Here is a 27,266-nt window from a genome sequence, read left to right as displayed (position 1 = left end):
AAAAAGAAAAAATAAAAGAGAAAAAGTAGTAATCCTGAATATATCTTACCACAAATAACTGTAAAGGCTGTTCACCAGGTAAAGGAGTTGAATTCTTTTTCATTTTCATCGAGCCTTTAACCTCTTCTTCAGATTGTTTTCCTTCTCCATCTTCTGCATATTTTTTTCTTTTAATTTGTCGATTTGATCTTCTTTTCTGTAATGAACCACAAGGATCAGATTTATATATCTTAAAAATAATTTAAAATCCTTATAATGAATAGTTAAAAAATATTTCTCCTGAGGTTGGCAAGTTTTTACATTAAAATTTTTGAAATCATATTCTTATTTTTCTGTTTAATTAGAGGAAGAGTATCATTAGCCCATTGTCACAGGTCTGCAATCTTCCTGAATTTTCACTCTCCTACAATTTCAAATATCAAAGGTTAGTAATACCTTTATCATCTTTCTCTATAAATTTTAAGAATAAAAAGATTTCTCTTCTTTTTAAAACTGATTTCAGAGCTTGGGCAAAATGTATTTCATTAGTAATACCCTTATTACTACATTGCTTTTCTTTAAAAACTTGTTATAAAGATTGAAGAGGTTATCTTTTTTACTTAACTATTTCACATTTTGGGCAATACATATTTAAATTACAGATACTTTCACATAGTATGCCCCAAATCTAAAAAAGTGTATCAGATAAATATTAGTTACATATTCAATTGGGGGTTAAATGTAAAAAAAAAAAAAGAAGTAACACTTTCCAAGACATGTAAAACTATTTAAAGTAGAATATGCTTCAAAAGAAACACGTAAAACAATTTTAAACCTACCAAATAATCAACTTTAAATGAAGGAAGAAACAGTGTTTGTAATTCTAAAGCTTTCCTAAAAATAAAAAAAATACTATCATAAAACAGAAGTCTTTTTTACAAGTATTATAGGTAGCCACATTATTTTCAAATAATCTAAGTAATTTTAAATCAGATACCAAAAATAGATGGCTTTACTTACCTCCCTAAATATCTAATATCTGTTTCAAAAGTTTTTACTTCAAGGACAATTGAAAAAAAAGGTTACTGGGTTCAATCCACAGCACAAGCAAAAATGGAAACAAAAATAAGTAATATACGTATCATTTGATCTTCCCTATAGTATCAAAAGGTCAAGCTGGTCTGAAATTCCTGTAGGACTTAAGTTTACTTTTCTTTATTTCTCTAAAATCTCGCTGGGTAAGGGATCCCAGCTGACTGTTCTATTGTTTAATATTTAGTAAATCTATCTTTTCTCTTCCATTTATTTTGTAGATTCATTCATCTCACTTGACACTCCCCAGAAATGGAACTAGCAAATTAACTTCTATGTTCCTTTGATTTCTGCCAATGCCTTCTATTTGGCACACCCTTCTTTACTTCCACAGCCATGACCAAAACGGCTGAGTCAGTGTAACAGCGTGGAGGGAAATTGTTATTTGTATCTAATACGGTTGCAGAAATGGCTTTTGAGACATGAGGCCTCTGTGCCTTTCTCTTATGAGTAGTACAATATTGAGACAAAAAGGCAGTAAGATCAGCCCAATGTAGTGGACAACTCAACACGTGCTTTAGGATGGATTACCACCTATTTAATAGGTTTTTTGGGGGTGGGGAGTGCTAGGGATCAAATGCATGACAGGTAGTAGGTAAGCTCTCTACTACTGAGCTACACCTTAGACTCAGATTTGTTTGGTTTTGCTTTGGTTTTTAGTGGGTTATCATCTTTAGCCAAGAAGAAACTGACATTTTCAAATACTGAAATAACATTTTTAGATTTTTGTAATTATAAAACAACTATAAAAAATGCAATTTTCCAACATTATATTTGCAAAAAGGCAGGAAATATTTATTGTTCAGGTAGGAGGGAGGGATTCTACACTCCTGGCTAAAAGAATATTTAGAATTCCATATGTATCTACAGTTTTTCATGTTCAAGAATAGTTTCATAAGTATTGAGACAATTATAACATATATTATGTCTCTATGCATAACTTCTAAATTATGAAGTTTGAGAATAATAATTCAGTAGGTTTTTTAAAGATTTTATAGATGTTTTCACTTATATTTCTGTTCACGTAGGCATTCATTAATGCTTTGAAATGCCTTACTTAGTCTTCAGTGAATAGTAAATGAGTGGTCTGAAAAAGTAACATCACAAAAGTATACACTGAGGTCATTTTTCAAAAGACAAAATGAGGGCCATTTTCTGGGCATGATGGCTCAAACTTGTAATCCTAGACACTTGGTAGGCTGAGGAAGGAGGATTACAATTCCAAGGGTTAGCATGGGCAACTTAATGAGACCATCTCAGTCAAATTTACAAAAGTAAATTTAGTGGTAGAGTGCTAACATGGCACAGGAGAGGCTCTAGGTTCAACCTCAGTACTAAAAACAAACAAGCAAAAAAAGAATGAGAAGCACTTATTGTGAAATACTCCCTTGTGCTATGAAAACTTCATTAAAATTCCATGAATTAGGAGATAGTACTTGATTTCATCATAAATTATATTTCACTACAATATACTATAAAACATTTGGAAAAGCCAAATAAGATGTCGCTTTCACCAGTTATCATTCTTTATCATATAATATGTCTATTAGTTTAAAGATTATAAAAAAGTAATCTCATGCCCACATATTTGGCTATTTTTCTTTCTTTCTTTTTTTGGGGGGGGGCTTTCTTCCTCCATAATGTTTTTCAAATCACAATTTAAAATAGTGACAATTTCTGTCTTCTGTTCTTATTTCTAGCTTTCTTCTTATGCTTTAACAGTGTCAACAAATTAGCTCACAGCACTTTGGACAAAGAAGTCAGAAGAATTATATTTTGAAATGACTAATATCACTTGTTTCCTATACTGATCCTAATCCAATCTGCTGCAGAGACATTAAAAAAAATTAGCTATCTAAATATAAACCCACTACCTAAGTGTTCTAGGATTGAAGGTAAAAAATTAAGTGTCATATTGACAGTTCTAGGTTTCCTCCAGATTCCAAACCTTAACTTGTTTTCAAGTATTAAAGTCTTGACGCCCACTGTTGTGGTTGAAGGTTACCTGGACCTTTCTGTCATTTACTCAGTGACACAATCGAATATTAACAGTACAGCCTTATAATTGATTCTTAGAAAATATCCCCCCTTTTCTTTTTTTAGTGTTGAAACAACACACTGGTCAAAGCAACCTAATACTACAGTGAAAAGCCAGGAAGAGACGTACATATTGACCTATACTGTCATTTCACTGTCTGGTAATTACATAGTAGAAAAATGGCCAGCATTATTTAAGTGAAAATTAAACTAAATTCTCATATTGAATAAGTTAAATATGTTTGCCTAAGTTAAAGATAACATACGAAGAAAAAGCCAGGCCATGTAATATCAGGAGCTTCAATCACTGCCCTTACCTCAACTCTTGCAGCAGCCCAGGAGCCTTGAGCCACTACTCTCCCATTGGATAAGAAGCTGCATAAGGAAGAAGAAAGGCTATTCAGGGGCTTTCTGGCCCCATAATTCAACAATTGCCACCACCCCTATGGCCTACAGTAGTATTTTAAATATTAGAAAGCAGAGGGTGGCCTGAATTATATGACCTTCACTAAATATTTATATTTTTACCTTCGTAGGATTATTTAGAATATCCACCTATTTTTTTAAAGGGAAAATGCACAATATTCATGTCTATGTCAGGAGCTTTTTTAATATCATCAGTTAGCTTTTCTTCAACAGAAGCAGACCAAAGAAACTTTCTCTAGGGTGATTTAGTTCATCTGCTTTATCATTTGTATATTTTTAAAATTACTGTTTCTACCATTAAGAAATTTCAAAAGTACTCTATAAGTACAGAATATCACTCTTAAAAGTCATCATGGACTTTGTATTATTACTTGACATCTCATGATTTCAGTTCCATTATCTGAAAAATGAAGGGTTTGGAGAGGATACATAAAGTTTCCTCCCATATCTAATACTTTATTGTAATATTACTAGAAGTATACATAATATAATAATGCTGTCCTATAAATTCTAGCATACAATAAGATGTATTTTTATTTCTAAACTACAATGTAAATATTCATAAGCAATATTATGCTACCTAAATAATTCTAACAGTGTTTTACTTCTCAGAAAAAAAATTAATACTCACTTGAGAATCTTGATCTTTGAATGTATGCTGTGGCAACTGCTCTGCATCAGATATTTCATCTGAAGAATCATTCTTTCTTTTTTGTTTCTTACCCAATGTTATAATGAGTTTGCTGTTTTAAGAGGGAAAGAGTAATAAACAGTATGAACTCTTTGCATTTTTTTTCGATTTTTGGTCAAATTAAGATTGCCATTACAAACTTTCTACCGTTTTATATCACTTGTACATCCAACCAAAATGGCAATTATCCTAAACTCCATGATAATTTCAAAACATTAACTTTATTCTAACACACTGAACATAAAGCAATACAACAGTTAACGTATTTCTAAGCACAGAAATGTAGCCAAAGCTAGAAGCAGCAGTACCACACTCATGAAATCGCAGCACTCTAGGAGGCTGGAGGATTGAAAGTTCAAGCTCTGCCCAGGCAATTTGGCAAGAGCCTGGTCCCAAAAAGTAAGAAAAAGGGAGATCCTGGGTTCAATCATGAAAACTAAAAAAAGTCAATTCATATCACTTGTTTTTTAGGCTCATGACATACTTTTCATGGGAAAAATTTCAAGTGATAAAACTACAGTACTAACAAAAAATAACAAATTTCGTTATCTTATATACTTGGAGTAAAGGATATTATTTTCTTTTACATATTATCAAATTAATATTCCATTTATTATACTTCAATACCTATACTTCCTAAAAGTTTCTACTTCTACCACGCATGGTGGTACCATGCCTGTAATTCTAGCACTGTGGGAAGCTGAGGCAAGAGAATCACAAATTTGAGACCTGGGCAACTTGGCAAGAAAAAAAGTTCTATTTCTTTTTGCCCTACAGTAACTTCTCCCTTATTTAGGAGTAAGGAATGTTTCCGTATTCATCTGAATCCTAAATGTGTTTATGATTCTGTATCTTTAGGCATATATTTGTATATATTACACAAATATGAACCAAATATCTAAACTAAAAGAATGAGTTTCTTCTTGAAAGGGATTTAAGTACAGCACTCCCCCATTTCCTTATTTGCTTTCCTTATTTGCTAACAATACCATTGTTCTTAGAGCACGATATTAATCTTAAACCATGAGAATTACTAATGAGCAAAATTCTATTTGAGGTATCTATATTTTAAAAACTGAAAACTCCTCCCAAATATTTTCAAGTATGGTACAGAGAGCAGAATTCTTTCACCAATATTTACTAAGTGGGAGAACTCAAGAGGTTAAAAGCATGTACTTTGAAACCATAAGGTCAAAGATTTAAATGCTGAATTCACCATTCACCTATCTGTGAGATAGTGGATAAATTACTTGATCTCTTTTGGGCTTAGTTTTCCTCTTTGGAAAAATAAGGATATTACAGCAGCTACCTCCCTTGTTGTTGCAAAGTGGAATGATGTATGTGTTACAGTTTAGATCTTAAATGTCCCCTATCAGCTTATGTGTTGAAGGGTTGGTACTCAGTTGATGGTGCTACTGGGAGGTGGCAGAAAGTTTAGCAAGTGAGATCTAGCAGAAGGAAGTTGGGTCGATAGCAGTATGCCTTTAAAGGGGATACCGAGACATTGATACCTCTCTCCCCTTCTCTTTGGTTCCTATATGTCAAGAGATAAAAAGCAGCCTCCTGTCCATGTCCCAGCCATAATATTCTCCCCTGCCATACACCAAAGAAAGGGAGCAGTGTCTACCTCTGAGTGAATTAAAACCTCAGAAAACATTGGTCAAAATAACTCTTTCCCACCTATAAGTTGTTTAATCTCAATTCTGTTTTATCGTATGTATGTGTGGGGTTTTGCTGTTGTTGACTAGTACAGTACCAAAATACCTCTTTGTACACTTCATCTATTTCTCAACTAATAAAAACTGTTTCTAATTATTGTATAGCTAGTACTTCCCTAGGTTCTAAAAATTAAAGATAAAGTGACAAGCTCTTAAAGTATCAGAATTAGACCACAATCACAGCTAAAATTCTAATGTGGAAGTTAGCACAGGATACAATGTGAACACAAAAAAGAAGTGTTTATTTTACTGAAGATTAAAGGAGGCATTACAGAAAAAGTAAAATTTGAAATAGCAACTGAATGATAAAGTGGAGTTAACAAATTGTGAAAGAAAATGGAGGGCACATTCCAGAAAGGATAAGGAAAATATTGGTATGAAGTCCTAATAACATGAGAAGCCATACTCCCAAAACTATTACACAGATTCATTGCAGTCCCAATCAAAAACTACCATAGCATACTTCACAGATCTGGAAAGAAAACATTCCTAAAATTCCTATGGAACCTGAAGTGACCCAGAACAGCAAAAGCAATTTTGGGCAACAACACCAAAACAGGAGGCTTTGGCTATACTACAAAGTCTCAGGGTATACTACAAAGCAATAGTGATAAGAACAGAATGGCACCGGAATAAAAACAGATACATGGATCGGTGGAACAGAACTGAGGTTACAGACACTTCCCCAGGTACACTCAGCTATTTGATCTTCAACAAAGGTACCAAAAGCATATGTTGAAGGAAAGATAGCCTATTCAACCAGTGATGCTGAGAGAACTGGTTATCTGTTTGCAGACTGAATTGGACTCTATTTCTCACCATCGACTACATTAACATCAAAATAGGTCAAAGATCTACATTTTAAAACAAAAACATTAAACCTACTGCAAGATAAAATAGGTGAAACATTTCAATATACAGGTATAGGAAAGGATTTTCTAAACGGAACCTCAATCATAAAAGAAATAGCAAGAACCAACAAATAGGATTATAGCAGACTAAAAAGCTTATATACAGCAAAAGTATCAATCAGCAGAGTAACAAGAAAACCTACTAAATGGGAAAAAAATTTTGCCAGTTACCCCTCAGATAAAGGGCTAATATCTAGAATATACAAAGAAGTCAAAAAATTACGTAAAATTAATGATCCAGTCAAGAACTGGGAAAGAGAAATGAACAGACACTTCACAGAAGAAAAAGTACAAATGGTCAACAAATACATGAAAAAAGAGCTCCATATCTCTGGCCACTACAGAAATGCAAATTAAAACAATACTAAGATTCCACCTTACTCCCAGAAGAATGGCAATCATTAAGAAATCAAACAATAACAAATGCTGGTGAAACTGTGGTGAAAAAGGAACCATTCTTCATTGTTGGTGGGTATGTAAATTAGTATAATCATTTTGGAAATCAGTATGGAGATTTCTGAAAGAACTGAAATTAGAAATTCGGTATGACCCAGCAAGCCCCCTGCTAGGTATCTTCCCCAAAGAGCTTACGACATCATATTATAGTGATACATGCATACTAAAGTTTATACAGCACAACAAAATAGTTAAATCCTGGAAACAGCCTGTATACCCACAACAAATGATTGGATTAAAAAAATATGTTATCCATATATATAAGGGACTACTACTCTGCTATAAAGAATGACAGATTTGAGATATTTGTAGGAAAATGTATGCACCTGGAAATATAACACTGAATGAATAAACCAGACACACACATTGAAATACTGTATTGTATCTCTCATTTGAGTGAGGCAAAGTACAAACAAAGAGAACAATAAAGGATGGATAGAAGGGGACCATGGGATGGATCTCCTACAATAGGGAAGTAGTCCAACAGAAAATGCTAGAGGGGCGAGGAGAAGGGAAAGGGGAACTAAGTAGAATAAAGTGTGCCATGCCCAGGAACCTGATAACCTCAATTAATGTAAACAGTATATGCCATGACATGAGCTAAGATTAATAATATCAACAAGAATTTTAAAATGGGATAGGGGAGCTGGAGGAGGAAGGAAGGAAGGGGATTTAGAAGAAAAGAAAACTGTGGTATGTACATGCATCCATCCATTATAAATTGCATGAACTGCAAACATATACTAATGAAAAATTAAATAAAATTTTTAAAAACTGACAGGAATATAACACTACAACAAGAGGAAGCAAACAAGTGGCAAACTATATAAAGTGAAGATCACAGAAGACTGTGTATGACACCCAAAGAGTGAACTTATTTTAAAAGTCAATTGTTAAGCTCCATGGGGTAGAAATTTAAAAGAAATCCCTGTCTGGCAACAAATGTTTAATGGATAGGCAGAGATACTTTTGAATGAATGAAAAAAAAAGAATGAGATTAAGATGTAAGAATTTTAAACATGGGGATCATGTGATTAGAAGGGAATGTAGTACAAGGCAGAGAAACAACTCAGGTGAGAGATGAAGAGTGTAATCCAGTGGGTCACAGTGGCACACGCCTGTAATTCCAGGTACTCAGGTCCCAGGTACCCAAAAGGCTAGGCAGGAGGATCGCAAATTCAAGGCCAGCCTGTGCAATATAGTGAGACCCTGTTTCAAAATAAAACAAAACAACAAAAGTACCATCCAGGACCATAGCACTGTGGATGAAGAAGAGTAAAAAAGATGTATTATTATTGAAGAACAAATAGGATTTGGCTATTGATTTGATAAACTAGGTAACTAGATGTGATAATAGAAAAGTGGTAAAATAGTATTTTCCTTATTATTACAGATGAAAAGACTATAGAAAAGTTTCACTGCTTAAGAATTTCCTATGAAATACAAATCAAGACCTGTTAACATCCTTTAGTATATTACCTAAAAAGGAATTTTGTCCCTGCTTGATAAACTAACTGGATTATATTAAATACATGTTCTGATACAATATCTACAGCTGGGCATGGTGGCCTGCTCGTAATCCCATCTACTCAGAGGGTAAGGCAAGAGGACTGAGATGAATGAAATCCTGTCTCCAAAAAGTGCTGGAGCACTCAAGCATTCAATCCCTAGAATGGGGGGGGAGGTGTTGGTGGGGGGAGGCTCAAATCCCACTGAATAAAAACAAAATGAGAGACACTTAAGTATTTTTTTTAGTAATTTGTAAATAACTATGAAGCCAGTATGCTTTTCTTTTCCAGGAAAACAAGTAGATTAAAGGAAGAATATCAAAGGACTGTTCGAACGTTATTTTTATACATAAATTTAACCTAAATCCCTAGAAAATAAATACTAATTAATAAGTACTGCAGAATCTATCTTGACCACCCATCTTTCATGGTGGTGGGAACAGATTAGCTTAAAAATGTTTCCCATAATGCCCTAGGTAAGCCTTTGTTAAATTATTTGAAATTTATTTAAAAGCAAAAAAGAAATTTTTACTTTTATTTTCACATATTATATGCTTTATTCCAACACTGTTTAAGAGACCTAGGACAATATCTTATTTCATAAACTCATTAACAATTGCTAAGAACCCAAGCAAAAATCTTTTTCAAATTCTAACTTGGGGATGTAGCTCAGTGGTACACTACTTTCCTAGCAGATGTAAAGTCCTGGATTTAATCCTCAGCATGGCCAAAACAACAACAAAAACTCTGTGAAAGATCTTTCAGGTAAAGTAGTTTCCTATTAAATTTTTCTAAATCCAAAATCCTTTCTGTTAATAAAAGGTATTTTTCCATGATGGGAAAAAAAAAAGTTGATTCTGACTCTTTTTGACTGACTACTAATTGATTTTTTTAAAAGCACATATATTTCTTTAAAGATATTTAAACTGGGTCTAGTTACACAGATCAACGATTGGAAACTATGAAGTCATATCAGTTTATTGTATGTTTTAAAATGGTTTCTGGGTAATACTACGAAAAGGAACAATTAATTAGGTTGGTATGAGATCAGTGGTTCCTAATTGCATGGGGCAGCCTTCATTAGAAAGCAAGTCTGTTTAAATATAGATTCCTCATGAGGAAACATCAAAGTCAAATTGAGAGACATTCTACAAAATAACTAGCAAGTATGCTTCAAAAGTGAAAATGTCCTAAACTAGAGACTGAGGAATTATCTCAAATTAGAGGAGATTAAGTAACAAGACAACAAAATGAAAGGAGATACTGAATTGTATGCTGACCCAAAAACAAAATATAACAAAAGGAAAACTAACAAACCTCATTTGTAGGAGGACAGCAGATTAGTTAAGAGGATTGTGTAAGTGTTTACTTCCTGGTTTCGCTAATTGTGCTGTGGTTACATAAAATATTAACATTTGAGGAATTGGAAGAAGAGCCTAAGGGAACACTGACCTATTTGTGCAAGAATAAAATTATTTCAAAATAAAAGAGTAAAACATAAAAACAAAGAGATAACTCCCCTTTCCCAGATATATGGGTCTCAACTCCAAGAACCTCATTTAGTAAGTAGGATCCAAATATGACTTTGAAATATTCCCCAAGAGATTCTGATGCTCTCCCAGGTTTGTGAGACATTGGATCAGAGAATGGCAACTACTGCAGAAAACTAAGAACATTTAAAATTTCAAAAGGCCTTTAACTACAGTATCAACTGATTCTGAGAAGATACATAAGGAAGCATAGACAGGGAAAGTTCAGCTCTAAAAGATGGAAGAAACTGCTAAAGTCATAAATCTGGCAAGTAAGTAAATAAATAAATAAATGTCACTTTTCACCTAGATTACTATTTTGAAAATATTTTCCTGATTTTCAAATAAAATGGCAATATACTCCACCCAGGTAATAAATATTTAATACTAAAAAACATAGTTTAATGCATGAGAACACCTGAAATTATATTACCTTTAGTAAATAATTAACATGAAGGTTTCCCTTTCAAGCAACCAGAAATCTACTGCCTATACAATGGCAACGGATGGCCATAAATGCTCTCTGCAGGAAATCAGATGACTCAAAGGTAGTACAAATAAAGTAAAACTAAGCAAAATACCCAACTGCCAGAGAACTTCACATTTTCCATCATAGATTAGAGTTTACTGGATCATTTTTAAAATATTTCACTATAAATATATTCTTCAAATAAAGTACTAACTTGTTATTTTAATGAGAAACATTCCCAAAGTAAAGCAACAAAATAATATAGAATATATTAGGAGTAAAGCTATTATCAATGTCAGCAAGTTACAGCAACAGATATTCAGGCAATTAAAAAAATTAAGTATTAAATTTTTCTGACAGCAAAAAGCAATCTGAAACTATAAAGTTGAAATGTTAATTCATTTGATAAGTAAAGGCAATAGAAAACTGCAGTGTTTATAACTGATATGTCTATATTTTATTTTTATATGTAATTGCCCCCGTTGGTTCATTATAATTGGACCAACAAGAATCTTACCCAGTTAGTCCATTCATAGACCCACTTTATTGTAAAAGAAGAAAACAGACAAAAATACTGTTTCACATTATTTGTCTTTGAAGCCAAGTGAAAGGTACTGAGGCTATTTTAAAGTCACGAAAGATAAACTTTAATGTTTTTAGTAAAGTGAATGGAAGTGCAATGACTTCCATTTAAAGTTCAATTCAAGATCTCACTTTATTTATTTTATTTTATTTATTTATTTTTTTTTTTTGGTTTTTCTCCGGTACCGGGAACCGAACTCATGACCTTGCGCTTGCCAGGCAGGCACTTTTGCCGCTGAGCTAAATCCCCAGCCGAAGATCTCACTTTAAACTCATGTTGGAAAAGCAAGCAAGTTTTTAAAAAACTTCATTTTAGTATATAATCCTTATTGTAAGCTTTTGGTAATTTCGATAATTTCCTTTAAGTTGGACATTTTTTTAAAAAGACAAATCATTGCATTATTTCATACAAATAATCATTAAGGATCTACACACTACCTAAGTATTCACCAATTAATATATTTATCAGCACATATTTATTTTTTTGGTTTTACTGAGGCAGGTTTCACTAGGTAGTTCAGGCTGGTGATACTCCTGCCTCAGTCTCCCAAATTCTGGGATTTCAGGTATGTGTCTACATGCCCAGTCACATTTTATTTGTTAAGAAATACACATCTTTCACATTTTAACGTCCCTACAATCAGGATCTACTTAGTAATATACTAGTTTTAACTTGTAACATTTTTTTCTTTCTTACTAACGAATAAAATAATGGTGTGTCTTATAACCAATGGCATCTTAGATTCAATGATATATGGCACAACTTTGTCCTCATAGACACTACTAGTATCATATGAAAGAATAATTCTTAAAAAATACTATGTAAATCTTAACTGAAATTCATAAAAAGTAATATATATGTTAACTCTTCCTGCAGATGAATGGTTTTTGTTTTTGCTAGGTTTGTAAATTTAGCTGGGGATATAGCACAGCAGCACAGCACCTGCCTGGCAAGTATGAGGTCATGAGTTCGATTTCCGGTACAAAAAAACCAACCAAACAAACAAAAAGTAAATTTAGATGCAAGCAGTAAAATAAAAAAAAAAAGCATTTTATCTGCTTGGCTTTAAAAAAATTATAGGACTTATACAAAGACTACTAATGGTATAATGAAAAATACGTAACAAATTTATTCCATTTTTTAAATTTGTTTTTATGAGACAGGGTCTCACTATGTAGTCTAGGCTAGTCTTGAAGCAGCTGTATAACCCAGGTAGGTTATAAACTTGCAATCCTTCTTTAGCCTCCCCAAATGCTGGGATTACTGGCATACACAACCACTACAGTATACATTTTGTCAAGTGCTTTCTTACTTATTACATATCAAGAAACAACTGCTGCATTTAATTTACTCAAGCAGGCATTATTTCAAAATTCCTGTTATTTTGAAGAACTTGCAATCATAGGCTCATTTGTCATGTTATTAACTTGGAATATAGGGTAACTATTTCTGATGGCTACTGTTATTTTTTCCCTCAGATGTTATACAATCTTATTTTTTCTTTAACTTTTATCATATAGATGGAAAAGCCTAAATATGCACATGTTACCATACACATACTTTGAATATACAATGTTATACAATATACATGTTACCATACGCATACTTTGAAAAAATATACAATGTTATACAATATACATGTTACCATACACACACTTTGAAAAAATATGTAATGGTAGGTATTAACAAATGTTATTTTCTTCCTTTCTTCTTGGTGATTCAAAAGATTATAATAGAGGCTGAGGACATTGCTCAGTGGAATGTTGTCTGCCTAGCATGGACAAGATCCTGGGTTAGATTCCCAGAACTAAAAACAGAAAACCCAAAACACTACAGCAAACAAAAACATACTGTATTTTTGATATTTAATGTTTCACTGTTTTCCTTTATTTATAACATGACTCAATTCCTACTTGAGTTTGATAAACACCTCTAAATTTAGTGGCTACGGTGCAGTTCAGTGGTAAATTAATACCATGTATGAGATCCTGGGTTCAGTCCCCAGCACCAATAAGTAAATCTCCAAATGTAGATATTTTCTGCCACAACTAAAGAGAAAAGCTACTTCTACTACCTGGTGACTAGTATTCCTATAATGAATAGAGTTATGAATAAAAAAGTGAAGACTGAAGCCATGAAAAGACTGTAACTGACTAAGCATATATGCTATAAGAACATCTATAAAAATGTAATGTGTTCTACTTAATCTATAATGAAAAGTAAATTCTGATAATATGGAACATAATTTAAATACCATAAATTTAAAAATGCTGTAATAAAGTCAGGTGACATTCCTTTACATTTACATGATCTAACACCAAACCAAGCCATAAGAAAATATGATTGTAGGTCTTAGAATGAATTTTACTAATTTATTTAATTTTATTTTATTGCAACTCTTTTTACTTAAAAAATAAAATATTTTAGAGACTAACTAATTTTATTAAATCTTTATGTTTTCATGGCCTTATGAATGGATTAACTTGCTATTTTGTTTTCAATTTAATAAATCAAATTCAACTGTTTGACAACATTTAATACTTAAGCTTCTTTATACTCACTCATTTCGTAAGATTCCATTCATGTAGCATTATGTACCTAGTATTATTAAAGGAATACTTTTTATTCTATGTGGAAGTCAGCTTTTTTAGAAACTGTCAAGATCATGAAAAATGACATATCCTACTACTTCATTTTGCTCCTGCAATTTCCATTTCACTTTATTCTTTTGCATAACCATGGGTAGGTAACTCTCAAATTTCAGGCACACTGCAAACAAAATTTACCTACCAATTCAAAATGCTACTTTAATGACAAACAGAGGCAAATTTCAGTGAAAATAACCATTAAATTAATCTACTGTCCACCATAACAAATAGTAAAGGATGGGCTAAGGGTCTAGCTCAGTGGTAGAGGTCATGCCTAGGCATTCATGAAAACCTTGGTTTAATTCCTACCAGTAAAGAAAGAAGGAAAGAAGAAAGGACAGAAAGCAAGCAAGCAAGCAAATAGGTAATTTTTCTGTTTGACTTTTAAGATGATCTTACCTAAAAACAGAGCCTTAAGTGAAAGCGAATCTATGTAGCTCGATGAGTATAAACTTAAAGGTTGAGTGGTTGTTGGCATGGGCCTTTTCCTTAAATAACTATAGGCTATTTATATATTCACAAAATATTAACAGCTAACACTTATTTAGTACTTATTTTTTAAATGTTATTAATTCATTTTATCCTTAAAATAACACTATGAGGCAAATGCTATCATTACCCTTATTTTACGGAATAAAGGTTAAGCATCTGTCTAGATTTATACTGTTTGTGACCAGTAAATTAGAAAGTGAGTAAACACAAATGGCTCCAGAGCCAAAAAATGCAACCATGTTATCACACTGCATAACCCAATCGATATGTCAAAGAATTCTTGTAGAAATTCAGTCAAACTGTATACAAATTCTCTGACCAGAACACGCACTATTGCTTGCATTGAAAAACAAAATCTATGACAGTGACAAAATAATGAAAAGTTTCCAGGCCATTGGCAAGTAGAGGCTGTATTATTTTTCTTCAGATTAGTAGTTAGATTACATCAAATCACATCTATGAGTTAAACACCTACTCTGTATATCAACCATAAATTATGTTTATAATTTTGTTTTCCTTTTATACTGCTGGCAGTTAAACTGAACACGCATTGCCTTCGAAATTATCTGACATGAACAATCTGATATTAACGGACCAATTCTAAAATAATAGAAAAGTTTTTAGTGTTCCACATAGCATAAGATGCTGCAGCTAGTAGAAATGATACAACTGACCTTAACTTAAATGATGACTCCTGGCAAAAGAATTAAACTTGACAAATTTAAAATGATGACACACAGTGGCTTATTGGAAGGCATAGTAATGAAATATTTCAATTGGCTAACATATTGGAACTTAAGGTTATATATGAATTTATTTATTCCAGCTATGGTTTTCCTCAAATATCATGATAAATTTTTGTCTTTGGTTGATATAGATGATCAAGATAGTTGTACTCCGGAAACTTAATAATATATAGGCAAGTCTGAATTTTTTTTGGTACCAAGAATTGAACTCAGGACCTTGCACTTGCCAAACAAGGCACTGTACCGCTGAGCTATATCTCCAGCCCCTTGAATTTTTTTTTTTTTTTTTTTTTTTTTAGCATGCATTTTCCTTTAGGAATTTCTCCGGTACCAGGAACCGAACTCACGACCTTGCGCTTGCCAGGCAGGCGCTTTGCCGCTGAGCTAAATCCCCAGCCCCAGCAGCCCCTTGAATTTTATTTACCTGCCTACAAATCATAAATTCTTCTACCAAAAAGGCCTAGCGCTGCGGAAAAAGCTCAGTGATTGAGTGCCTGAGACAGTGATTATATGACCCTCTGGAGGCTGAGGCAGGAGGATACTAAGTTTGAACCCAGCATTGGCAATTTAGGCACTTAGCAAGATTCTGTACCAAAATGTAAAATAAAAATCTTTTAAAAGTCAAGGGCTGTAACTCAGTGCAAAGGTGATGGACTCATTTTCCAGTACCATTTAAAATTTTGTTTTCATGTTTTTCTGTAATTTAATTATTTCTCATTTTCCATTTTGTAGATTGTTTTAGTTTTAAATCAGATTCACTTCTGGTTATCTTTGTCTCTAGTTGCTCCAGTGTCCTTCTCCTCTCAAATTTAAAGCAAATAACAAGTTATTGTAATTTGTGGAATTTATCAATCAATTCCTTATTTTATTTACTGTTTTTCAACATGTTACCCTCCCAAGTATTATTCTGCCAGTCTCTGAATAAAAACTGGAAAACCTGAATTATATTAAATTCTAGTATAGCAAAAGATTAAATATAAGTCTCTTAAGCTAGAATAATTTTGGAAAAATAAAATGCTTTCACACCAAAACCTTTAAAACATAAATGAGTAGAAAACTAACTTTAGAATTTCATGTCAACTACCTGCAAATAAAATGCAATCAGTAATAATATTATTTATTGATATAACAGAGGTTATAGTATTTAATGATTTGCTTTGAAAGGCATCAGGACCAAACTAAGTAATTCAATTTCACGGCTGTACTTGAAATGCTAAAATTTATTTGGTTTACAAAATTGTTTTTAATATAAATATCTATATATCCTATCAATAATTTTTAAGCAAATGAAGATCTATAACAAGGGAATTCTTTTTTTGTACGACTACTAGAAAACTCAGATTAAGCACTCTAAAATTCCACAGAAAGCCTTGAAAAGTGACCAAATAGTCTTGCAAAGACAATTCTAAATTATGTTGGCCTCAAATTATATTTACCTTTACAGGCAAAACAAATATACATATTAAAGCAAGTAACTATTATATTTTATTTTTTGAAAATGCATTAAACAGTCAAATAAAAACAATAGGATTATCGTATCTCCTAGAGCAATTCTTTATCCTTATAATTCTCTTGAAGCACTAATCCTCACCTGGCCTCTTCAAAGTAAATTAGAGACTGTATGGGAATAAATCAGTAAGTGCCATGAGCTGCTTATGTTACTGCTGATTTATATAGTCATACTTTTTTTCCCATTCCATTTAGTACAAAGTTGTAGAGTTGTTAAGTGTATGAGAAAATACTGCATTTCATGTTTTTAAACTGTCAGGTGCCTTTGAGGTACAGTACAACTAAGAAGTAAGAAACTTCATAAATAACTTCAATGCATATTTTGTAAAGCAAGTGAAGGCACAACAATGTGGATTTTATTTCATTTGTATTTTTCCCTTATCTATTTCATATTCTTTCATTAATACTAACACTCAAAAAGCTATGTAAATATCACAATAAAACTTACAAGATCCTAGAATATTAGTAATTCATTCAAAAAGTACACACAGTGTCTAGCACTATAAAACTTCAAAACACCACATCAACAGCAGAAAGTAAAACAAGTTGTGCTTTAATAACAAATTGAAAGAAAAACTTAATTAATAAACAACTTACCCAATTTTTGTCCTCTCTTTTAACTTAGAACACGTTTTTGTTTTTTTGCTGTCTTTGTCCTTTGGCTTTGATTTTATCCTTCGACCTTTCTTTTCCTCTTTTCCTTCAACTGAAGCACTAGGAAAGTTTTCAGGGCTCATTACTCGAGGAATATTGCGCTCCCCACGCTCTTTTGCTTTTGCTATAGCCTCTGATATTATACGATTAGCCTTTTCTTGCTTGCTTTCTGTTTCCACCTTTTTTCTCTGCTTCTTCTCAGACATGACTCTCACCTGGGTATTCTGCAACTTAGTGTATGTCCCAGAACCATCACTCTTCTTGGAAGATGGAGGCTAGGGAAACCAAAATATTTTTTTATAGAACACACCAAAAAAAAAAAACAAAAAAAACAAAAAAAAACAAAAACAAAACCCTGACATAAACATCTCAAAATTTAAAATTAAGCTTACAGAAGTAAAATCATATGAGCCAAGTATGTGAGTGCTACAAACAAATTTAAAATGAAGACATTTTGCTTATTAAGAAATTAGTGTAAATATAAACAGCTCAACTGCTGCTTTGAAAATGAAGGTTAAGGAAGGATATACACAGATTCATTGATATTTGCATGGCATTCTTGTTTGGTTAATTCAGATTTTGTCTTATAAATGTAGTTTATTCGAATTTTTCTTGTAAGTAACATTTTATATTTGGGATAAATCTTTCCATTCCAGAACTCTGAAAATTATTAATAAATTTAAAATAGCAATTTAAATTTTGAATCACTACTCCTTATAAAGTTTATTGATTTTTTAAAAATAAAACCCATTTTAAGACTAGAACAAGTACACGAAATCATTTTAATGCAGCAATATAACTAGTTAGTAAACAGACATTCTCATACGTAAAATTAGAGAAAGTTTTAGTTTTCCCATGAAAGAGTTAAACATGGATTTCTTTTTTCTTTTTCTATATCACAATTATTTTGCTCAAGCAATTTGGGAAATAAACAAGTTTTATAGTTTTACATTAAAATTATTAATATTTTAGCAATATCACAGGAAGCATATCAACAGCATTTTAAAAAGAATTTCCTCTTCAAACGCATTCATCCACATATACTTAGATCACAGTTTTGTTATGTTCTTACCCGTAAACATGCCTCTGACTATAGCAAAGAAAAAAACGATCAGGAATTTCCAAACACATTTTCATGCTGATTCCAGTGTGCTTCACTGGATATCTTTTCTATACCTGCCTCACCAAAGGTTTCATAGCAGTAGTAAGCACTGGGAAAGGAAGGAGGGCTCAGAATTACTCACTAAAATGCCACCTTAAGGCCTACAGGCTATAACAAATAACCAAGACTGGAGAAAACAGCAACAAGCTCAAGATGGCGATGCAGTACGACTCCTGCAGCAGCAGCCAGTAATAAGGAAGGTTATTCAATCCCATTAGCCTTTTAGCCCAAAGAACCCCTCCTCCTCCCACTCATTCAGGCTTTCACTTACCCTTCCTCTTGGCCTCTTCACTGAAGACATTTTTGGCGTCAGACAAAGGCTTGCCCTCTGCTTTTTCACCACCCCAGGCAGTGCTCAAGAAAAAAGCATTGAAAGATTCCTAAATGGCCTATTTAGCAAGCTGCAACCAAGAGATGCACAACCCTCCACAAATACACATTTTGATTTATCAACACATTTCTGTCTTGGCAAGTTTATATCTCCTGTTCATCCTATTTAGGTATGATAAAGGCTGCAAACCCTCCTAAAAAGCTGAGTTTCCTCAATAGCTACAAGCAGATAGCCAGATTCCAACAAAGCACAGAAAGAAATGAATGCACAAAGCATCAAAATGCATCAGCATGAATATTAGAGATGTCGTTAAAAATACTGACTCCTTCTGCGGAAGTAGGCCAGCAGATGGTGCTACCAGTTATTATTCCATTAGACTCTGCAATTTAACCCCCAATGGACTGTACTTCCTTCTGTGTAACACATTAACACTCGCCCTGCCATTTCCTACAGTAAAGTTTTCTTTAAAATATACATAAAAATCTGATTGTAAAAATCATACCGAAACTAGAACCGTGGTGAAATGGCTTCAGGTGGCTATCAATATTTTTAAAAATCTAATGCAATTTTTACTGGAAGAAGTATTTTTCTCCATGTACTCTATAGTTCTTAAAATTTTGAAAACAGTGGAAGATGAGGAAAGGGTTAAAAAGCAGGCCATTCAAATGAACACTTAACAAGTGACTTCTTAAGAAACCAGACAAATTCTCTCATGACTCTTCCAACAAAAAAGCCAAGCTTTATTTTAAAAAGAGAAATGAAGCTATTTTCATTTAAATTCTAAAAAGAGGCTTAAGATTTTGAAATAAATGAGAGCGATTTACAAAGAATTACTAACCATTACTAATCTGGATGAATACATTAATTTATTTTCCTCAAACAAACTCATAAAACTTTTCGAAACCTTAGTCCTCAATGCTACTTTAACTGAACTGTTGAGTTTTTCTGGTAAAATTTTAAGTTTAGTCCCTCACTAAAAATAAGTAAGTAGCAAGTCCACTTGAATTTGATCACTGGTACAAGTTTTTTTTTTCTGTAAGAATTGAGACTATTTTAGTAAGCAATGCTCTTAAATAGCTGAAACAAAATTTCACCGATTTGAAATTCAACTTTACTTTTTTCATTAATGCCATTTTTGTTTGGTTGTTCTTCACTAATAATCTGGTATCACTATCAAAACACACTTTTGTCTTTTATTTTTTCTTTTTGGGCACAAAAGGTCCCGAAAGAGAAAATGCTGTCTGAATAGTGTCCTAAAAATATCAATCTAGACAGCATGAAAGGAGATTAAGTACAGGGGACCACTAATAGCAAGCAAAGGATCTTACTAACCTGAGAGATCATGGAAGTGCCAACTATAATTCTAAGAATTTTAGAATGTGTTAACTAATTTAATACTGAATGGTAAATGGGTAATAACTTATAATGGAGAGAAAGGTGGTGGGCCAATAGAAGACATACTTTTGTAGTAGCATTATACAATGACAGAAAGGACCTAAGGAGAGTAAATAATTAATAAATATAATGACATCAGTAATAGTAAGAGCTAAAATGTAGTGCTTACTTTGTGCCGGGTGATATAGTATTTCATATAAAGTGTCTCAGTATATCTTGAAAGTGATTCTATGAAATATGTAACACTGTTACTCTCATTTTACAGATGAGGATACAGAGGAAGGTGTCTTGCCCACAATCCCACAGCTCCTCAACGCTGGAGCAGGGACTAAGAGACTATGCTCTTAATCACTATATTCTATCATATTTTGCTCAGACAACCATAATTTATAGGTGCTAATTTAAATACAAAAGAAAGTGAGTGACCTTCTCAAAACAGCAGCGAAAATAGTAACCAAGCTAGGATAAAAATTTGCTTTTATCTAATGTCCTTTCAAAGATTCAGAAATCAACTAGATATGTTTGGGTGACTACTGAGGAACATGAAGACTCATTTCTTAGTCTATAAGACAAATACTGGAACCTACTTGAGAAGGAGTATTTTTGTGTGTGATAAAGTTAATTTTTTTTCACACTGAGTTTTAAAAGAGCTCTAGCAATTGGAAATTTGCAATTAGATCCTCAGAGACAGTGTCAGGGCTGAAATATAAGCTGTAGATTCAGGGTTTGGGGATGCAGTCCTCTGTCTGAGGAACAGCTAGCAAAAATTTTTCCCCACACTGTGGCTGTCTCTTCATTCTTGGTGGTACCTCCTGCTGTGCAAAAGCTTTTTAAAAAGATGAGATCCCAGTTGTTGATTCTTTGTGATAGTTCCTGTCTGACTGGGGTTGTGTTCATAAAGTCTTTGCCTACACCAAATGTCTTTAAGAGTTCTACCTTCCAGCAGATTTAATATATGTTTTTAATATTTAGATCTTTGATCCATTTCAATTTTAGTTTACTACAATCTGTTTTTAAAAGAGTCGGGTAGTTTTTAATGTAGAGGTCTTTTACTTTCTTCGTTAAGACTGATTCATAAGTATTTCACTTTTTTTGGATGCTATTGTGAAAGGTGTTGTTTCCCTAATTTCTCTCTCAGTAAGTTTGTTATTCATGTACAGGAAAGCTATTGATTTTTGAGTGTTGACTGTATCCAGCTACACTACTGAATTTGGTTATTAAATCTACAAGTCTTGTTTTTGGAGACTCCTATATAGGGTATCATATCACTTGCAAATAATGATAATTTAACTTCTTCCTTTCCTATCATCATTCCTTTTACTTGTTTCTCTTGTCTAATTGCGTTGGCTACTGTTTGCAGAACTATATTGAATAAGGGTGGTTAACAGTGGATATCCTTATCTTGTTCCTGAGTTTAGAGTGAAAAATTTCAGTTTTTGTACATTTAGTATCATGTTGGCTGTTGGCTTGTGATAGATGGCCTTTAATAGATTGAGATAAGGACCATCTTTCCAATTTACACTAGGGTTTTAATCATGAACACGTGTTGGGCTTTGTCAAATGCTTTTTCTGCATTGATTGAGATTATCATATGGTCTTTGTCCTTGGCTCTGTTAATATGGTGTGTTTATTATATTTATTGATATGCATGCGTTGAACCGCCTCTGCATCCCTGAGATGAATCCTACTTGATCATGGTGTTTCTTGATGATTTGCTGCATTCTCCTTGCCAGTATCTTACTGAGGATTTTTGTATCTATGTTCATTAGAGAGGCTGGTCTATAGTTTTCTTTCTTGGTTGGGTCCCTATCTGTTTTTGGTATCAGGAACGCTTGCTTGCTTCCAGGAATGAATTTGGGATAATGCTTCACTTTCAATTTCATTAAAGAGTATGAGAAGTAGCGGTGTTACGTCTTCTCTAAATTTTTTGTAGAATTCAGTGGTGAATTTATCAGGGCCTGGGCTTTTCTTTGTTGGTACATTTTTAATTACATCTTCAATTTCATTGACTGATACTGATTTATTTAGGATTTTTATATCTTCTTGATTCAGCTTTGGTAATTCACATGAATCTAGGAATCTGTCCATTTCTTTTGCATTTTCCATCTTATTAGAATACAGGTTCTCAAAGTAGGTATAGATAATTTTCTGCAGTATCTGTTGTGATTTCACCCTTTTTATTCCTAACTGCATGGATGTGCATCTTTTCTTTCCTTTTTTTTTTGATAAGGTTGGCCAAGGGTTTGTCAATTTTATTTAACATCTCAAAGAACCAACTCTTCGATTCACTGATTCTTTGCATTGTTTCTTAGTCTCTGTTGCATTAATTTTCTGTATGTTTGTGATAGTTTAAACATGTTATACATATATATAACATATATATATAAAAAACATATATATATATATAAAACTTGAATTTTAAATAGTCATGGGCCTTGTTTCCCAAGAGCTGATAAAGTACATAAAAGGTATGTATATATTATTCAAATAATTATAAAATTTTTAAAAATCAAGCAAAACAGGTGATAACATATGTGATACATTATTATGATAGCAACTAGCAGAAATATAGTGTTGGGGAAACTCAAGGATTTATAGTTAAAGTGTTTTTCAAGTCAGAGGTTATGAACTAAGAGCATGTCATGATACAAATTTAGGTTTAGACTAGCACTTAAAAAATGAAATAAAAGGGAAAAGGAGGGTATCTAACCATTATGGATACACTTCATATCTCTTAAAAGAATCAGAAAGCTTTCATGCCACCTGATATACCCCCTTTTCTTCATGAGGGGAAGCAGCAGCAATTTGGGCTAGAAATCCCAGGTTTTAAAATTCGATTGGGAGGGCCGGGGATATAGCTCAGTGGCATAAGTGCCTTCCTGGCAAGTGCAAGGTCCTGAGTTCAATTCCTGGTACCCTCCTCCCCCCAAAAAGTACTTTGTTCAGATGAAAATAAACCATGGAGTTACAAATAAATAAATAATTCAATTGGGAACTTAAGTCTCTTCCCTCTTGGTTTAATAATTCTCCCTACCTATTCAACCACATTGAGGAATTTATCCATTTCAAATATAGTGCCCCATTGACTTATCAATGTTCCAGAGGGCTGACTGTAATTCAAACTGTCAAATGAAGGCTCAGGCTCCCCTACACAGACTTCAAAGTCCCTCTCTTGTACACAGGCAGATCTCAGTATCCTTAGAGACAAACCGGCCCAGGATTTCTCAACTAATTCCATATAGGAAAGGATGTTGTAATGTTCCTTCTAGAACTCTTTAAGGATTAAATCTGTATCTGAGACCACCTGGAAGACAAGTGACCAGTATTCAGGTCATAACTCAAATTTTGATCATTTGTTAAAACTAAAATTTGGGTATAAACCAAGTTGTCTGTAAGTCAGGCTGGTTATAACTCATGGGCCCAGTATTTTAGTTGCATACAAAGAAGTTAAATTACAGGATCACTAGTGTGTGAGCATGAGAGTGTATGTACGCACCTATGGGTGTGTGTATGAAGGGTGACACATTTTAGGACTTTTTTCCCTTGTTTTTTCAATTTTCTTTTTGATTCTTAAAACCAATGTGAAGGGATAGACGGTCTCAAATAATAAACACAGAATTCCTTAGTAAAAAGAAAACATAGACCAAGTAATTTCTAACAACATACATGGAATGACATTGAGCTTAAGGAAAAAAACTTTCAAACTTTCTCTAGAAAAGAAGACTCTTGGGTTTCAGGCCTAGGGGGCAAGTTCATGGATGTTCCAGGAGAAGAGAATATAAAATAGACCAGATTTAGCAATTCTTGAGTAAGAATGAATTTGATTGCCTAGAGAAAACAATGTAGATAGTGAAACCCAAATACACAAAGTTTAAGGAGCTAGCAGATGAAGAGAGACTAATGAAGGAAAACAAAAAGAAAATGGAAGAATAGTGAGGAAAGAGTGGTGTCATGGAAGTAGAGAAAAAGTTGAGTTAAAAGTGCTCTAGTCAAAGGGAAAGTAAATATAATAATTTGTTGTTATAAAGAGAACTTATAAGATATTTTAGTTGCTTTAGTTTACATTAAGCTGTGTACTTATTTTTAATTTGTTTATTTTATTATTTTGTTTGAGACAGGGTCTCACTATCTAGTGTAAGCTGGCCTTGAACTCACTATGTTACCCAGGCTGGCCTTGAACTCATGATCCTCCTGCCTCAGCCTCCTGAATGCTGAGATTATAGCTGTGTGCCATCATGCCTGGCTTAATTTATTTTAAAAATAGAAGCAAAATAAACACTTCCTTAAATATTAGGATTAAATCAACCTTCTAAAAATATACATATAGTTAATTTTAGTAGGATATATCAAGCATTTAGTATAGTAATTTCTTCTCGGTTTTATTTAATGTATACAACATTTTTCTCTCAGCTACTAAGACAGCCTTGCTTTTCAAGAGGAAAACACAGTGATTTAAGAATAAAGCATAGCCAGGCATGGGAGTACACATGTGTAACACTAGCACTCAAGAGGATGAGGCAGGAGGATCACTACAAGTTTGAAGTTTGAGACCAGCGTGAGCTACACAGTAAGTTCAAGACCAACCTGAACTACACAGCATGACCCTGACTCAAAAAACAAACAAAAAAATTACAATGTCAAAGTTTTGCTTCTGAGTTTTGCCCTTAGAACTTTTTTCAGAGTACTGAGCTACATACCAAGCCCATGTTTAAATTCTGAGACAGAGTGGCTAAGTTGCCCCAGCTGGGGTTGAACTTATGATCTGCTTGTCTCAGCCTTCCAGAATGCAGGAATTACAGGCATATTAAAAGAACCCATGCCAGGTTCCTTTTAAGTGTGATCATCGTGAATTTCACTGATATAGTTAATACTTTTTAAAGAATTGTCCATATTTTAGTCATCAACCTAACTGTAGGCAAATATTCTTAAAAGTTGTGTTTTTTAAATAAAAATTTATTGTTCAACTTAATAGGAAACAGAGGCAAGAAAGGAACTTGTTCGATGCAATCAGCAAATCCAGATGTAATTCAGCAAAATGATTATATAGAGACAAGCAGTAGGATCAGATTTTTGGATAAACCATTGCTAAGTGGTTTGAACAAAAATCTAATACTGACAAATTTTTAAATTCAGAAACGGATACTTGTGATACAATCACATATCATATTTAACTTATCTTACATTACAATAGTTTTTGTCATTTTTTCAATGCTTCCATACAAGCCAAGAGTACATTTACCAAGTTCACAACCTAACAACATTAAACATGTTGAACTTAGTAGCCCAAAAGTAACCCCAAACACTAACATCACTCAGCATAAATGTCATTAATTTACTTGGGCCTCAGATTCCTCATCTGTAAAAGGGAGATAAAAACTTTTTTTTTGGTACCAGGAATCGAACTCACAAGTTTGCACTTGCCAGGCAGGTTCTTGTGCCGCTGACCTATATCCCTGGCCCAAAAACTGCTTTATACAGCTGCCATAAGACCTAATAGCTAATACCTGTAAAATGTTCAGCATGGTGCCTAGCATACAAATTCTCAGAAATAGTAGAACTATTATTATTGTTACTGCTGTGATATGATACGTCCTTCTTCTCAGTACATCATACCAGGCAGTAAATAATACCGCTATGTCTTATTACTGGTGATGCTAACTTTGATTACTTGGTTAAAGTAGTATTGTGATGGTTAATCTTGATTGTCAGTTTGGATGGAGAGATGCCTAGGAGATTAGTAAAGTACACTTCTGGACGTGTCTGGGTAGGGCATGACTTTCTTCCCTGGCCCCTGCCACTCTGGCTCTGTCCCAGCTTTCTGCTTTCTGGCTGCCATGAATTAAGCAACTTTCCTCTAAAATGCCCATCTACCATGATGTTTCTGCCCTGGGATCAGTCAACCAGGGACTCAAAACCCTGCCAAAATAAAGGCTTCTTCCTTTAAATTGTGTATGTTGGGTGTTTTGTCCCAGCAAAAGCTGACCAACACAAATGTCTATCACAATTCTCTACTGTGTGTCTCCTTTTAGAATACATACCTATCTTATGGGAGATATTTTGAAACTATGTAAATACAATTTCTCATATATATTTGCGCCTAGAGCCATACCATTCTGAATGTGCCTGATCTTGTCTCATATACATTTACTCAATAATTATACAATGCACTGATGGTTTTGCTTACAGTAATTATTACTGTGGTATTTGCCTAACGGAAAACTTCCATTTGCATTATTCCTTCCACTTTTTTAACTGGAATTCTACTATGAACAAGAGTTGTCTCTTCCCATTTACTTATTCTAGTAATTATTCATTCATACCGGTATGATTCATGGATATTTATATAATTTGCCACTATGATTCTTTATCGATTATTCAAATTATCCCAATTTAGCAATGCAGAGCTCCTTCAAGTTGTTTGCTGTGTTCTTGGACATATCCCTATCACATTTCAAGTACTTCCTTATTTTTTAACACTGTAAGATATTCTAAGTTCATGGTCAGAATAGTTTAATGGAGCAGTTAAAACTGAAGCACTATAGTAAGTTAAAAGGTAAATGGGAAGAATGGAAGTAGATACAATGAGTGTCAAATGCTCTTCTTAAATAGTTAATTCACACATCATTCTTCTTTCTGGAAGTTTCTATAATATCCGGTATCTTTGTGTATTTGAATTCTTAATATTCCTAAGTGGCAACCAAAAAATAAATGATTAATTATTCCTAAATTGGCAATGAAAGAATTCAGGTACAGACAGAATAAATACCTATCACACTGAAATAATAGAATTCAATGCTTTAAAAGTCATTTTGCTAAATATTATCTTCATCTACCATTCCAGGATAGATGACTCTTGATCTCAAACACATAAAGTATTGAATATTTGACAGTTTTTGAGGAATTAATGCCCTTTTCCAAGCAGTATACCAA

The 27,266-nt window shown here is 33.3% G+C and overlaps 1 protein-coding gene across 10 annotated transcripts in view; it reads right to left on the bottom strand.

The window, feature by feature from the left end:
- The window catches only part of Chd9 (chromodomain helicase DNA binding protein 9), a 260,391-nt gene that overhangs the window by 99,954 nt on the left and 133,171 nt on the right, over positions 1 to 27,266 (bottom strand). For 8 of the 10 annotated variants that reach the window (XM_005388286.2, XM_013516197.1, XM_013516196.1 and 5 more), the window contains 3 exons: positions 17,392 to 17,723; positions 4,166 to 4,277; positions 50 to 196 (listed from right to left, as the gene is read on the bottom strand). In XM_005388286.2, coding sequence (XP_005388343.1) covers positions 50 to 196; positions 4,166 to 4,277; positions 17,392 to 17,723 — 591 coding nt within the window. Of the gene's footprint in view, positions 1 to 49; positions 197 to 4,165; positions 4,278 to 17,391; positions 17,724 to 18,520; positions 18,761 to 18,881; positions 18,965 to 27,266 lie in introns of those variants that run through there. The other 2 variants (XM_005388293.2, XM_005388294.2) reach the window with 2 other exon arrangements.

This window comes from Chinchilla lanigera, unplaced genomic scaffold (genome assembly GCF_000276665.1).
Source record: "Chinchilla lanigera isolate Chin_1 unplaced genomic scaffold, ChiLan1.0 scaffold00032, whole genome shotgun sequence".
Lineage (NCBI taxonomy): Eukaryota > Metazoa > Chordata > Mammalia > Rodentia > Chinchillidae > Chinchilla > Chinchilla lanigera.
This window is presented reverse-complemented; position numbering and strand designations above follow the sequence as displayed.